The sequence below is a fragment of the Mya arenaria genome, chromosome 6 (assembly GCF_026914265.1).
Source record: "Mya arenaria isolate MELC-2E11 chromosome 6, ASM2691426v1".
Taxonomy (NCBI): Eukaryota; Metazoa; Mollusca; class Bivalvia; order Myida; family Myidae; genus Mya; species Mya arenaria.
In genome coordinates, this window is record NC_069127.1 from 17731780 (window position 1) to 17745916 (window position 14137).

Genomic DNA, 14137 nt, shown 5'->3' on the forward strand with positions numbered 1-14137 from the left:
TTTCGAACAGTAAAGATCTGTTCTATTTTGAGTAATCTTGTATGACTTAATTCAAGACATTAACGCAAAATCAGCTGATTCTGAATCAAACAAGAAATGTCAATTAAGACTGAATTGAGAAGAAAGCGTGACATTTATACAATGTCTTGCTTACAAGTGAAATCAAAATACTGATGCTTAAATGCATATTGAAGAAACGGAAGAACGCGCTATATTTTTAAGAAAGTTAGACTTCAACTGAACTGATTAGAATTAATTTCTGGTTCTCGTAACCTCGTAAAATATTTAGAGTAAATAGCATACTTCATAACTAAATATTAATAGCTTGTTATTTGTTTGTCTCAGCGGGCCTCGAAAAACTTTAATCAACATGTTGAAAAGTTTTTTTTTTAAGATTTGTTAATTGTTTTGTTCTCATTATCGTTTAAATTTTACTTTAAAAAATAATGTAACGTAATAACTATGAAGTGATTTCTTTCCGTTATATTATGAAGCCATATGATAAACTATTTACGGTTATGGTCGATGCGTTCAATTAACAAAATAGCTCTTAAATAAAGTTAAATACTTTTGAACAATTCTAGAACGAAATAATGACTATTGAACCCGTATTTCTTTCTAACAATGCATAAAAAGTCACAGCAAATTGCGTATATTATGTTGAGTATGCACATACTACTTTTTGTAAATTTATTTGCAGCTCGGGAGAAGCTGGGTTCTGTTCTGAAGCCTACTCATGCAGCAGACAATGTTCAACCCGTGAACGATACACAACCGCGTGTGGATTGTTTGATTGGCAACGTTGTACTAAACACAGGTATGCTTTAAAATTGAAATTAAATTGCCAATTAAAACAAAATCCGATGCGGCAAACCATATATGTAAGTAGTACATGCACTCTGATATAATATATCTTCTCATGCATATTTGTAACAACTTCACGTATATATTGTTTAACCTGCACGTACATATTGTTTAACCATCGCATTCAATTTGTTATTCCCTCACTCTTATATTTATTTACGTGCACGTACATGTTGATTTACAATTATATATATATTGTTTTTACCTTCACGCACATATGCTTATACACTTATGTTCCGACGGCCATTCCTGCATGTACATATTTTTAGACCTTCATGTTCCTTCGGCCGTACGTGCACCTACATATTTTTAGACCTTCATGTTCCGACGGCCATACCTGCACGTACATATTTTAGACCTTCATGTACCTTCGGCCATACCTGCACGTACATATTAATAGACCTTCATGTTCTGACGGCCATACCTGCACGTACATATTTTAGACCTTCATGTTCCGACGGCCATACCTGCACGTACATATTTGTAGACCTTCATGTTCCGACGGCCATACCTGCACGTACATATTTTTAGACCTTCATGTTCTGACGGCCATACCTGCACGTACATATTTGTAGACCTTCATGTTCTGACGGTCATACCTGCACCTACATATTTGTAGACCTTCATGTTCCGACGGCCATACCTGCACCTACATATTTGTAAACCTTCATGTTCTGACGGCCATCACTGCACGTACATATTTGTAAACCTTCATGTTCCGACGGCCATCCTTGCACGTTCATATTTGTATACCATCATGTTCCGACGGCCATACCTGCACGTACATATTTGTAAACCTTCATGTTCCGACGGCCATACACGTACCTACATATTTGTAGACCTTCATGTTCTGACGGCCATCCTTGCACGTATATATTTTAAGATCTTCATGTTGCGACGGCCATCCTTGCACGTACATATTTGTAGACCTTCATGTTCTGACAGCCATCCTTGCACGTACATGTTTATAGACCTTCATGTTCTGACGATCATACCTGCACCTACATATTTGTAGACCTTCATGTTATGACGGTCATACATGCACGTACATATTTGTAGACCTTCATGTTCTGACGGTCATACCTGCACGTACATATTTAAGACCTTCATGTTCTGACGGCCATACCTGCACGTACATATTTTTAGACCTTCATGTTCCGACGGCCATACCTGCACCTACATATTTGTAGACCATAATGTTCTGACGGCCATCCCTGCACGTACATATTTGTAGATCTTCATGTTCCGACGGCCATCCCTGCACGTACATATTTGTAGACCTTCATGTTCCGACGGTCATACCTGCATGTACATATTTGTAGACCTTCATGTTCGTTCCGACGGCCATCCCTGCACGTTCGTATTTGTAGACCTTCATGTTCCGACAGCCATCCCTGCACGTACATGTTTTAGACCTGCATGTTTCGACAGCCATCCCTGCACGTACATATTCATGATGACGAGATTTTCCTAGCCAAATCGCTAACAAAACAAAGCATATCGTAGTTGTTTAATGGGGGTATCCGACGATGCTAATTATGTGATTTTCTAATATTTCCGCTTTTTTATTTGTCGAGAGACTATCATGTCACATTCCATACATACCTAGTAATTTACTGCGATGCAAAGGGAAAGTTATGTAAGCAAACCCGCTCGCGTATCGGGCATGAATAAATAAGATACCGGGAATAGAATATCGTCAGTGACGAAATTCACTCAGTTTGTTTTTGCGTACGTAATAAAAAACATATACTTTGCAAAAATAGTGTTTATAATATCTTCTTTCGTAATTGTGTAATTAAACTTGTACATGCTGATAAAAGTGGCGTTTGTGCTGATTTATTATCCATACTTTAATGGTCCATTGCATGGGATATAGACATAATTGTTTGGGGTTTTTATGTAAGTGTATTTAACATACAATGAAATAGTATCTTTATGTGTTATATTCGATGTATGAAATATCTGATGATTTATGCTGAAGCTCGCAGTAGCGATCAGTAAATGTTACTGTGTCATGAAGCCGAAACTTACTCATTTTACAATAGATGTTTGTTCATTACTCTTTTTTTAAAATTGGCCGAGCAGTAAATAAGGATGAATTAGTCTAATGTTTATAGACAGCCACTATTGGCTATAGCTGTTAGTATGTCCTCTTGCCCAAAACTTGGAATAAGTCATTACAAATAGTAAGAACGTATACTTCATGCTTAAAACACTCAAATTGCTAGCGTAAAGATTTTGTTTCAGTTTGTATTTATATGTTATACAATTTATGTTTTCTTTGTTCATACAGCATGTATCATTAAAATCAATATGTTGTTCAGTAAATGCTTGAAAATCTTGTCTCGCTCGTTTTTCCCCGTGTGTTGTATGTAACATGACAATATTTTGCTTTATTTTTACCATATGACCCGTTACAGGACAAAGTATTACTCGTGTTCCAACACGTGTTACTGTCAGATTTGCTGCCAGGGATATACCGGCTCAGACTGTAACACACGTACGTTCATTTATACAAATTTGTTTGTTACCTGTAAAAACAGATAATCTGTCCAAAAACTAGTCTCAATAATGAATAACAGAAGAAAAATATCTGTCATCTGTTTCATTGGTTTAAGCATATTTCTTCCTCGGACCCCTGCTAGCATAGTGATTTAAATGTCTGCAATTAAGATTAACTATACATTGTTTTTATACAGCATTATGTTTTGGGTCCATATCATGCTTGAACAACAACACGTGTACAGACCCGGACCAATGTAGCTGCAAAATCGGCTACCAGCTGCCAAAGTGTGAAGGTACGGAGGCTCTAATTTTATATTGATATATATTGTATGGTAATCGCACTACTATTTGATAAATAATAATAGGAGTGAAATGCTTAATTGGATATTTTGCAAATCAAACATTTCAATATAGATTTTCCGTTGCGTAAGCTGTTGTTATGTGACTTATTGTTCAATCATCTCGCTATAGTACACAAAGTAGATGATCAAGTCGAAAAAAGCAACTTTGAGTCGTTATGTCGTTGGAGTCTAGCCTACAGTGAAACATTATTGCCGGACATTTTTTTAAATTTTACTGCTGATTTGTGGCTATAAAACATTGAATAATCTTTGCGAATATTTATGCAGTAAAATAGTTTAGGAATGTTGTATCTTGAATTGTGTAAGCTACTTTTCACAATTTAATGGTTTTCACCTATATAATAGATACAAATCAATAATGAAAATGCTGACCGATATCTTCCTCTTAACGAATTCGAACTCGACAATACCATTTTTTATAACTCTCTTGTAGACCAATTGTATTGTCATGCAACATTTCAATACCAGTTATACAGTAAAATTTACAGGGACAACGTAGCGCTTACAAGTAGAAAAAACAACACACGCACACGCGAGCAGGCACGCACGCACGCACGCACGCCCGCACACACACACACATACAATGAAAACTAGCTTTATATAAGTTGGTATTTTTTTAAAAGGCACAACAAGTTAAAATTATTCGATTTTGTTTTAATGTTTATTGAAAATGTATTCCTTTTTATTTTTCTGAAAATGGGAAATTTTATTGGCTCATTTTGGAAAATTTAGGGTCCGCCGCGCGTACTGAACTACGAGAAACGAGGGTTAAAATTCCATGGCTATAACTTATATGATAATAATTGAAGTTAACTACAACTTTTAAGACCTGTTTTTTGGTAATCGAATATTCGAATATTCGATCGAAAGAATTACCGAATATTCGAATATCAAATTTGCCATTCGTTTGCATCCCTATAATAAATACCAAGTTATATAACAAGCTGAATGTATTTCAGATACAAACGAGTGTTCCTCAAATAACGGCGGCTGTCAGCACGTCTGCACTAACAACGTTGGGTCGTTTGCGTGTTCATGTAACAGTGGATATGTTAACGATTGACCTCAAAACCTGTGAAGGTATACTTGACAAACTGGTAATAAACGCAACTATCTACATTAGGGCATGTACGCAGTAAGTGCATTCATCAGTTGCCTGTTTAGGCTTTAGAAATTTGAGAATGCTCCTATGTTCGAAATTTACATTTACTACTTTTATATTCCTAAAATATATCCTATCCTTGGCTTGTACGTATATTGAATTTATTGATGGACGTTTTGTGACTTAATAAATGTTAATCTAATTTTATCTACTAAACTGTTGAACATACCAACAGTTTAAAACTATAATTTGAACTGTAGTTTAGATATTAAACTGTATAATGATTTGTTTATAGTAAATTGAATTGTAAATTACCTTTTATATAATGAAAAAGGATTTGGATCAATGGTTCTACTGTACACGCACATATGATTCTTTAATGTTCCTCACAGATACAAATGAGTGCTTTTCAAACAATGGAGGATGTGCCCACACGTGTACAAACATACCAGGGACACATCAGTGCAGCTGTAGGGATGGCTACACACTTGCTTCTGACGGACGTCGATGCAATGGTTAGTATAACGTTTTCTAAATAAATGTTATTGGTTGTATCGAGACTAGCAATTGTATACCTTAAACATTTTGGTATTTGTTACATCAGGCAACCGTTTTTCAGGGGTATCAACGTTATTATTGCTATTTACGTAAAACGTTGGAATGTTTAAAAAAAAGCGTGATATCACTTTACTTTATTTATCAAGAAACAATCAGTAAATACATATGTGTTTAATCTGAAGTTTGTTTTCCTTGTTACATGTCGACATCCACTTAAATTGTTTTTGTTTCGTTGTCTTATAATATGTAACCCATGGCACACCTTTTTCAGATATCAACGAATGTTCTACCGGAAAGTCACAGTGCAACCATAATTGTACCAACACAGCTGGTTCGTATACATGCACCTGTAATGCTGGACACGAACTTTCTCATGATGGGAAGACATGCGACGGTAAATGAATGTTTAATATTTGTTAACCTTTGTATAATTGGGGAATACCACACAAGGCTAACTTATTCTTGCCTCAATACTAAATTTGTATATTCAGACATAGATGAATGCAGCCAAACTCCGTTCCCCTGTGACCAGCAATGCAACAACATTCCTGGATCGTACACATGCAGTTGTGGAACAGGGTATTACATAAACACTAGTTCAAACACATGCAAAGGTATCTAAAACAAATACCCTGAACTTAACATAAAAATACATATTTTTAGTAATTCATTGTGTGAATGGTTTTGCAAAATTATTAAGCTTGAAGATAATTGTCATCACTTTGCAATATCGGATATATTCTAAGTAATATGACTATGGATATTTGTAACTGTGTTTAAAATACACACCTCTAAACTTTTTTAGAGACAGGGCTAAGATAATGATTTAACATCAACAGACAATGTAAATAACAGTATAATAATAATAATAATAACTTTATTTAAAGAAGGTAACACATTAAGACATAGGCATCATATTATAAACAAAACATAACACACGACTTATTTACAATGTGGCCTTCTGAAAGAACATACACACGCACACACACATAAATGCTTAGAATGAAAACGTAAGCATTTTATGTTATTTCAAAAGGGTACGTATTAAAATGTTATACGAAAACATAAAGAAACATGAATATAATACATTAATTATAAGATCAATGCCGAACAATACATCAATTTGTACATAAAGGTTAACAAATCGTATCATTAAAATTTATTAACTGAGTAAGTAGGACAGTCACACATGTATTTAACACCTTAATCGAGATATATATAATGTAAAAAAAAACAAACAAAAAAAAACAATAGTCATGGAATTATGCGTACAATTCTTACAACGGTTTTTGCAATTGATGATGTAAAAAGAACTTCTTGCAGCAGGCTTTAAATGTATTTTCCGTGTTCGATTTACGTATTCGTTCTGGTAAAGAGTTCCAAACTGTCCCGCTGTAGCATGCAAACGAGTGTTTCTTGTATTGAGTTTTATGTCGAATGTGGGCAATGTCTTGTCGCGTAGAAGATCGTAATCCATATCTTGTATTGTTTGATAACTTTATAATGTCTCTTATATAACTCGGTGTAAGATTGTTAATAGATTTATATACCATAACAGCCGTTTGATATTTGCAACGGTATTCAAATTGAAGCCATTCTAATTGTTTAAATAATTCATGCGATGGCGTTCTAATAGGCTTAAAGAGCATAATTTTAGCAGCTCTTTTTTGAAGCATGGTTATTCGTTTCGTATGCGTTTGCTTGCTTTTCCCCCAAACACTACAACAATAGTCAAACATAGGAAGTATATACGATTTATAAAACAAATGTCTCATTTGATCCGTTAAAAAGTAATTAAGTCTTTTTAAAAGAGCTATCTTTGCAGTTACTTTCTTGCAGACAAAGTCAACTTGCAGGTTCCATGACAATGATGAATCAATAACAATTCCAAGCAAATTCTTCGAAGTTACATTTTCAATAAGTACATTGTCTACGAATAATTTGAGTGCACATGCATTTCTTAACTTTGCATTTGAACCCAGCAACATGCAATTCGTTTTCAATGGATGTATTGCCATGTTGCCATTTTGCACCACTCCGATATTATATCTAAATTTATTTGCAACGTACGTTCAATTTCCTGCGTATTTGAACTTTTTGCATATAGGGTAGTATCATCAGCATATAAGTCAATCAAGGAATTTTCTATTTCAAAGGTAATGTCATTAATATATATAAGAAAAAGAATAGGTCCAAGAATGGATCCTTGAGGAACTCCAGACCTTATACATCTTCGTGAAGATTGGAAACCCCCAAACTTTACAATTTGGTGTCTATCTTTCAAGTACGAAGTTATCAGTTGAACGGTATTATCACTGAAATTGTATAATTTCAATTTATGTAAAAGTATTTGGTGATCTACTAGATCAAAAGCCTTTCGTAAATCAAGGAAGAGAGCACCTACATAGTTTCCATTGTCAATTCCATCAATCCAATCATCAATTATTCTTATCAACGCTGTGTGACAAGAATGATTTTCTCGAAACCCAGATTGAAATTCATGTATGATATTCGTATTTTTTAAAAATGTTTTGATTTGATCTGCCATGTGCCGTTCAAACACCTTTGACAGTGTTGGAAGGATAGAAATTGGTCTATAATTATTTGGATCATTGCGACCAGAAGATTTATATATAGGCAAAACCTTAGCCTCTTTAAATGAGTCTGGGAATATTCCTAGCCGTATGCTATTATTTATAATGGACGTTAGTGGTATAACAATACAATCACCACATTGTTTTAGGATATTAGGCCCTATTCCATCTAATCCTGTAGCTTTCGCCGTATTAAGCTTATCAATATACATTTTTACCTCTAATGGGGTGATGTAAGATATATCAAAGCAATATACAAATATACAGTGGTTAAATATACATCACAAACATAAACAAGATTGCCGTAAGAGATTTTGCCTTGGCACTGTCAGTTATCACGAGATAACTACTTTCAAAACGTTTACTGTTTTTTGTCCGAGCAATTTGCATTGCATTCTATGGGCATAACGTGGTTATCTACGTCATATGAAATATCATTTGTATTTAGGCGGGAGACAAATATACTTATGGATTTTATTTAGTATGCATTGCTTCATTGGCAGAACGATCATTTGTAGCACACATGTTATTCTACACTGTAGTTCATCACAGTTTTACTATGGTCAACGCTTCTCGATTATTCAGCATGCATGGCTCAAGACTCATTGTCGTAATTTGAAAGAAAATATTTACTTTGCAAACATTATCATGGAAGATCCATTGTGTATGTTTGGTGAAGTTGAGCAACTACACGCTATCATCTTAAATGTTCTTTCTACGTGGAACTAAGATCAAGTAAAGTTGAAAATCTACAAGGTTTTTCTTTCAATTCCCCCTTCCGACCGCCTCTAATACGATAACAATAATCTTGACGAAGACTCAAATATTGAAATATGCAAAGATCATCGTTTCATTAATACATCTCATCGAGTCTGCTACAATAGTATTTTATTAACACTGTGTTATGGATTTGTAAGAAGGCTAACGCTTACCGATTGGGCTGAGCGACCATGCTTTCACTCTCCATTTTATTCTCTCTTTTCTTTCTGATATTCTATCTCAACACATCGCTTCCGATCCAAAATTGCCTCTTCACGTTACTTTAAAATCAAACATCGATAAATACTTAATAAGCCAAATATTGTAATATACTCAAACGAGTAATATGTTTCTAAGATAGTTTTATTAATTTGATATGTTAACTTTATTAACACTTTGAAAAGCACTAAGTAACGATCTATAAATTATGAACGTCCCTGTTATGTTTAATATTTTGTAATTATTATGTCTGTAGCATGATTGATAATATGATAACCATTAAAGCATAAAACAATTATTAAGTTATGCGCTACACGCATTTCACTGGCTTCCATCGGCTTCCATCAATTCATACCATTGTTTATAGCAAGAAAAGGGTTCCATATAACATATAAGCCTTTGGCTTTCTCTTCAATCCTTATCTGGTATTTATAATGACGCACATACACACACGGATGCACGCACGCAAGCACACATGCATACATGCATACATATATAAATATACATATATTTTGGTTGAACAGTTTTTATTTTCTATCACATTATATATATATATAACTAATAAATAAATTATTTGGTTTATCCCTGGCAGTTTTTGCGCACTTTTACATGGCTAGATACTATTTACATTGTAATCTAAGTATTCGGATTATTGCTGTTCGCATATATTCTGTATATGTAACCCATCTTGTTCTGTTTCAAAGACGTAAATGAGTGTGACACAGGCAACCATACGTGTGATCACATCTGTACTAACACGGACGGGGCTTACCAATGTAGCTGCCTAACAGGTTATGTGCTGCATGCTGATGGATTTAAATGTACAGGTATTTTCCTCATTGAAGATAATGTTTTTTATGCCCCCGAAGGTGGGCATATTAAAATCGCACCGTCCGTCCGTCTGTCAGTCCGTCCGTCCGTCCGTGTGTCCGGCTCAATAACTCTTGTCCGGGCTTTAACTTTCCCTTGTATGGACAGATTTTAAAATAATTTGCCACATGTGTTCTACATACCAAAACGACGAGTCGCGTGCAAGACCCGTGTCCCTACCTCAAAGGTCAAGGTCACACTTAGTCTTAATTCACAATGGAGTGCTGCATTTAGGACATAGAGTATACGTTGTCGTGTCCGGGCTATAACTTTCCCTTGTATGGACACATTTTAAAATAACTTGCCACATGTGTTCCACATAGCTAGGCGACGTGTCGCGTGCACGACCCGTGTCCCTACCTCTAAGGTCATGGTCACACTAAGTGTTTATTCACAATGGAGTGCTGCATATAAGGACATAGAGTATAGGTTGTCATGTCCGGGCTGTAACTTTCCCTTGTATGGACAGATTTTAAAATAACTTGCCACATGTGTTCCACATACCAAGACGACGTGTCGCGTGCAAGGTCCGTGCCCCTTCCTCTAAGGTCAAGGTCACACTTAGTGTTTATTCACAATGGAGTGCTGCATATAGGACATAGAGTATAGGTTGTCGTGTCCATGCTGTAACTTTCCCTTGTATGGACAGTTTTTAAAATAACTTGCCACATGTGTTCCACATACCAAGACGACGTGTCGCGTGCACGACCCGTGTCCCTACCTCTAAGGTCAAGGTCACACTTAGTCTTAATTCACAATGGAGTGCTGCATATAGGACATAGAGTATACGTTGTCGTGTCCGGGCTGTAACTTTCCCTTGTATGGACAGATTTTAAAATAACTTGCCACATGTGTTCCACATACCAAGACGACGTGTCGCGTGCAAGACCCGTGTCCCTACCTCTTAGGTCAAGGTCACACTTAGTGTTTATTCACAATGGAGTGCTGCATATAAGGACATAGAGTATTAGTTGTTTTTTCCGGGCTGTAACTTTCCCTTGTATGGACGGATTTTAAAATAACTTGCCACATGTGTTCCACATACCAAGACGACGTGTCGCGTGCACGACCCGTGTCCCTACCTCTTAGGTCAAGGTCACACTTAAGTGTTTATTCACAATGGTGTGCTGCATATAAAGATATAGTGTATAGGTTGTCATGTCCGGGCTGTAACTTTCCCTTGTATGGACGGTTTTAAAATAACTTGCCACATCTGTTCCACATACCAAGACGACGTGTCGCGTGCAAGACTCGTGTCCCTACCTCTAAAGTCAAGGTCACAGTTAGATGTTTATTCACAACGGAGTGCTGCATATAAGGACATAGAGTATAAGTTGTCGTGTCCGGGCTGTATCTTTACCTGGTATGGACAGATTTTAAAATAACTTGTTTCTTCGATGTTTTACAGTTCATAATAACAAAACATATTTTGTTGGCATGGAGCAATATTCATCGAGGGTAAACTTTTCTTTCTTAAAATGTCATAGCTTTTTCGTTTCATTACAAACTAAGGGTCATACAGATAATTGAAATACCAAAATAAATGTTAATAATGAAAGCAAAAAATGAAAACAATATCGTATATGAACCTTGTTTATGGCTTGTAATCCTCGTTGAAACGAATCAACAACGACAACCAACACATAGGCGTGCACGACACAACAATATCAAATACAAATATACTGGTAAGGGTGCTCATTTGTAAAAAAAATATATATACATGTTTTATTGTTCTCAGACGTAGATGAATGTTTAGAAGGGACGTCTCAGTGTTCTCAGAATTGTACCAATACACCCGGCAGCTACACATGCAGCTGTGAGAATGGTTACGTGCTCGCGGCAGATGAATATACCTGTAACAGTATGTATATTAGTATCTTTATAATCAAACCCCGGGTTTCTCTCTTATGATATTATCTTTTCAAGTCAATCTAAAACTCTTACAGTTTTACATTAACTGAGCTTACAACAACAGGTAAATTTTAATGGATAGACATTCGATTATAATATTGATCATGATATAAAGCAGAGTGTTTCATTATACCTTTTGATATTTAACAATATTGAGCACAACTGGCATTTATATTTTAACATTTTACAATGTTTGCTTAGTCGCATGTTTCTGTATGACATTAATGCCAGACTAATTTGTTTAACAGACACAGATGAATGTCAAGGCGTCTTATGTGAGAATGGAGGATTTTGTATTGACCTCATTGGAGGGTATACCTGCTCTTGTGCTAAAGGTTATACAGGAACGCACTGCGAACTTGGTTTGTCATACATTTATAACAATTGAACCTTTGTAAAATGCTTATACCTGTCAAATATTCAAAGATGCTATATGGGGAAAACAGACATTTCGTCTATAAAGATTCCTCAGTCCGAAAGATAGAATTTACTCATATAGAATCCTAAAAGGCACCAAATGCCACGTTTAAGTTGTATTTAATTAATAAAGCGATTTTTTTATAACTTAGCTAACCCTATTGCTTTTTTTTAAATAAATAAATTCAATTTATATCGAAAGTATATAGACTATTCTCTTAGACCAATGAACGATCTTTACCTTATAAGTTGTATATTTAAACTGTATCGAACACAAGATACATTAGATGTACTATATAACATGACATGAATAAAGAAGTTTAAAAAAAGTACGAACTAAAATGCTAATTTACTTAAGACGTTGATAAGAATGCAACAATAATGTTAAATTCAACTCAAGTCGAAGATTTTAAAATACACCTTGGCAAGGAACTGAGGGTGAGGGACTAGTTTAAAAATAACGCTAAAATCGAAACATTACCTACAACATATATTCAAAATATCGGGTTTACTTTACTTAACCTTACACTAGTAATAAAATTAAGAGATGAAAGCAATGTTCAAAGTACTTATATCAGTTACTGGTATGATACTAGCTAATTGTATTGAAATTATCACCTTACATTATAGTTAATGACAGGCACTTATCAGTTACATTTTAGGGCAAATTAAATAGCTTTTTCATTCGAGTTGTATTATGTGAGAACATTTTTAAAACAAGTAAATACAGCCGTTTAATGCTTCTAGAGATTTGAACAGGTTCTAGATGGCTGATAAAAGTCTCAACACTGCTCCGTGTTGTTATGATTCAGAATCCCATTACTTTAAATACACTGGCTGAGAAAAAATGCTATGTGCAGCATAAGTTTGTGGCAAACTGGTCATAATTGTTAATTAAATGTTAAAATAAACTGGTTCAGGTCAAAATCTGCAGTTACAATCTGTGTAAATGCAGTCCCCGCTGTTTTCCCGATATATTTCATACTTAGTTGGTACATGGAATTTTCAGGTTTGTTGGTGTTATCGATACTCGTTGTGTATGATCATTCTTTTGGAATTACCATATCTGAGTAGTTTTACCTATTTTGCGAACAGAACGGTTTATTGGTCGGTTTAGGCTCTGTAAACGTTTTTGGCAAATCAAATAATATTTTAAAATTGTGTCACTCAAAACATATTAAACTGAAACTCCTACGATATTTTATAAAAATCAACCCATGTCGTCCTTAACTCGCGACTATCTTCATTGCATACAGGCCGCGCTTTTTATTCTCGAAAGCGCCAACTGGCGGATCCCATTAAAAAGATGCTATGGACGTCACAATCAATAGTAAAGGATATATAAAGATGCGGGTTAATTTTTGTAAAAAGACATTATTAATATTCTTTAATACGTTTAACTTATCTGAACTAACTTGACGAAAGAACAGCATTATTTAATGATGTGTCTTGTTTATGAAGAATTATTAGATTTCATACTTGGAATTAGTAATTCGTGCAAATACACGCACATGCACACGCACACACACACAACCACCCACCTATATGGTAGTTGAATTTACTTATTAAGTAAGATTAGATCCATCATCTTTGTCGTTAGATAGTAAATAAGCACATTGCATGTTTTTTATGTTGGAGGCATTTTTGGTTCATCCCTGTAATGCAGTTTAGCTTTTTATCTAGATTTGAATGAATGCTCTGGATTTCTAAATGGGGGCTGTGAGGATGAATGTATAACACATTCGGTTCATTTGTTTGTAAATGCAGCGGCAACAACACATTGAACGATAACGGCGTCACTTGTTCTGGTAAAGACAATAACCTTATTTTTTTACTTTGAATCGATATTTCTTTTAAGCTTCCATGACAAATTAAATTAAAAATGAAGCTAATTTTGCATTTGTTTAATAAGCTTACTCAGTTGATTAAATATTCAACTCAGATATATCTTATATATGGACTATAAATTCGAG

General features: G+C 35.0%; 1 protein-coding gene and 1 long non-coding RNA gene across 2 annotated transcripts; both read left to right on the plus strand.

Moving 5' to 3' along the window:
• Positions 1-723: 723 nt before the first annotated feature.
• LOC128237167 (uncharacterized) lies at positions 724-4727 on the plus strand. Its single transcript, XR_008261513.1, has 4 exons — positions 724-817; positions 3288-3367; positions 3567-3665; positions 4694-4727. It is a non-coding gene; the product is annotated as an uncharacterized LOC128237167 (long non-coding RNA).
• Positions 4728-5161: 434 nt separating this feature from the next.
• Positions 5162-14058, plus strand: LOC128237597 (signal peptide, CUB and EGF-like domain-containing protein 1). Its single transcript, XM_052953186.1, has 7 exons — positions 5162-5351; positions 5666-5788; positions 5886-6008; positions 9671-9793; positions 11575-11697; positions 11996-12109; positions 13848-14058. Exons 1-7 carry the CDS (start codon positions 5162-5164, stop codon positions 13946-13948), a joined length of 897 nt encoding a protein of 298 aa, XP_052809146.1. The 3' UTR covers positions 13949-14058.
• Positions 14059-14137: the final 79 nt, after the last annotated feature.

What these genes read in the sequence shown, in the direction of transcription:
- LOC128237597 (XM_052953186.1), top strand. Translation starts at nt 5,162, where the DNA reads ATGAAAAAGGATTTGGATCAATGGTTCTACTGTACACGCACATATGAT. An exon ending in AGATGAATATACCTGTAACA is followed by an intron (nt 11,698 to 11,995) that starts GTATGTATATTA and finishes TTTGTTTAACAG; the next exon opens with ACACAGATGAATGTCAAGGC. An exon ending in AGGAACGCACTGCGAACTTG is followed by an intron (nt 12,110 to 13,847) that starts GTTTGTCATACA and finishes CTTTTTATCTAG; the next exon opens with ATTTGAATGAATGCTCTGGA.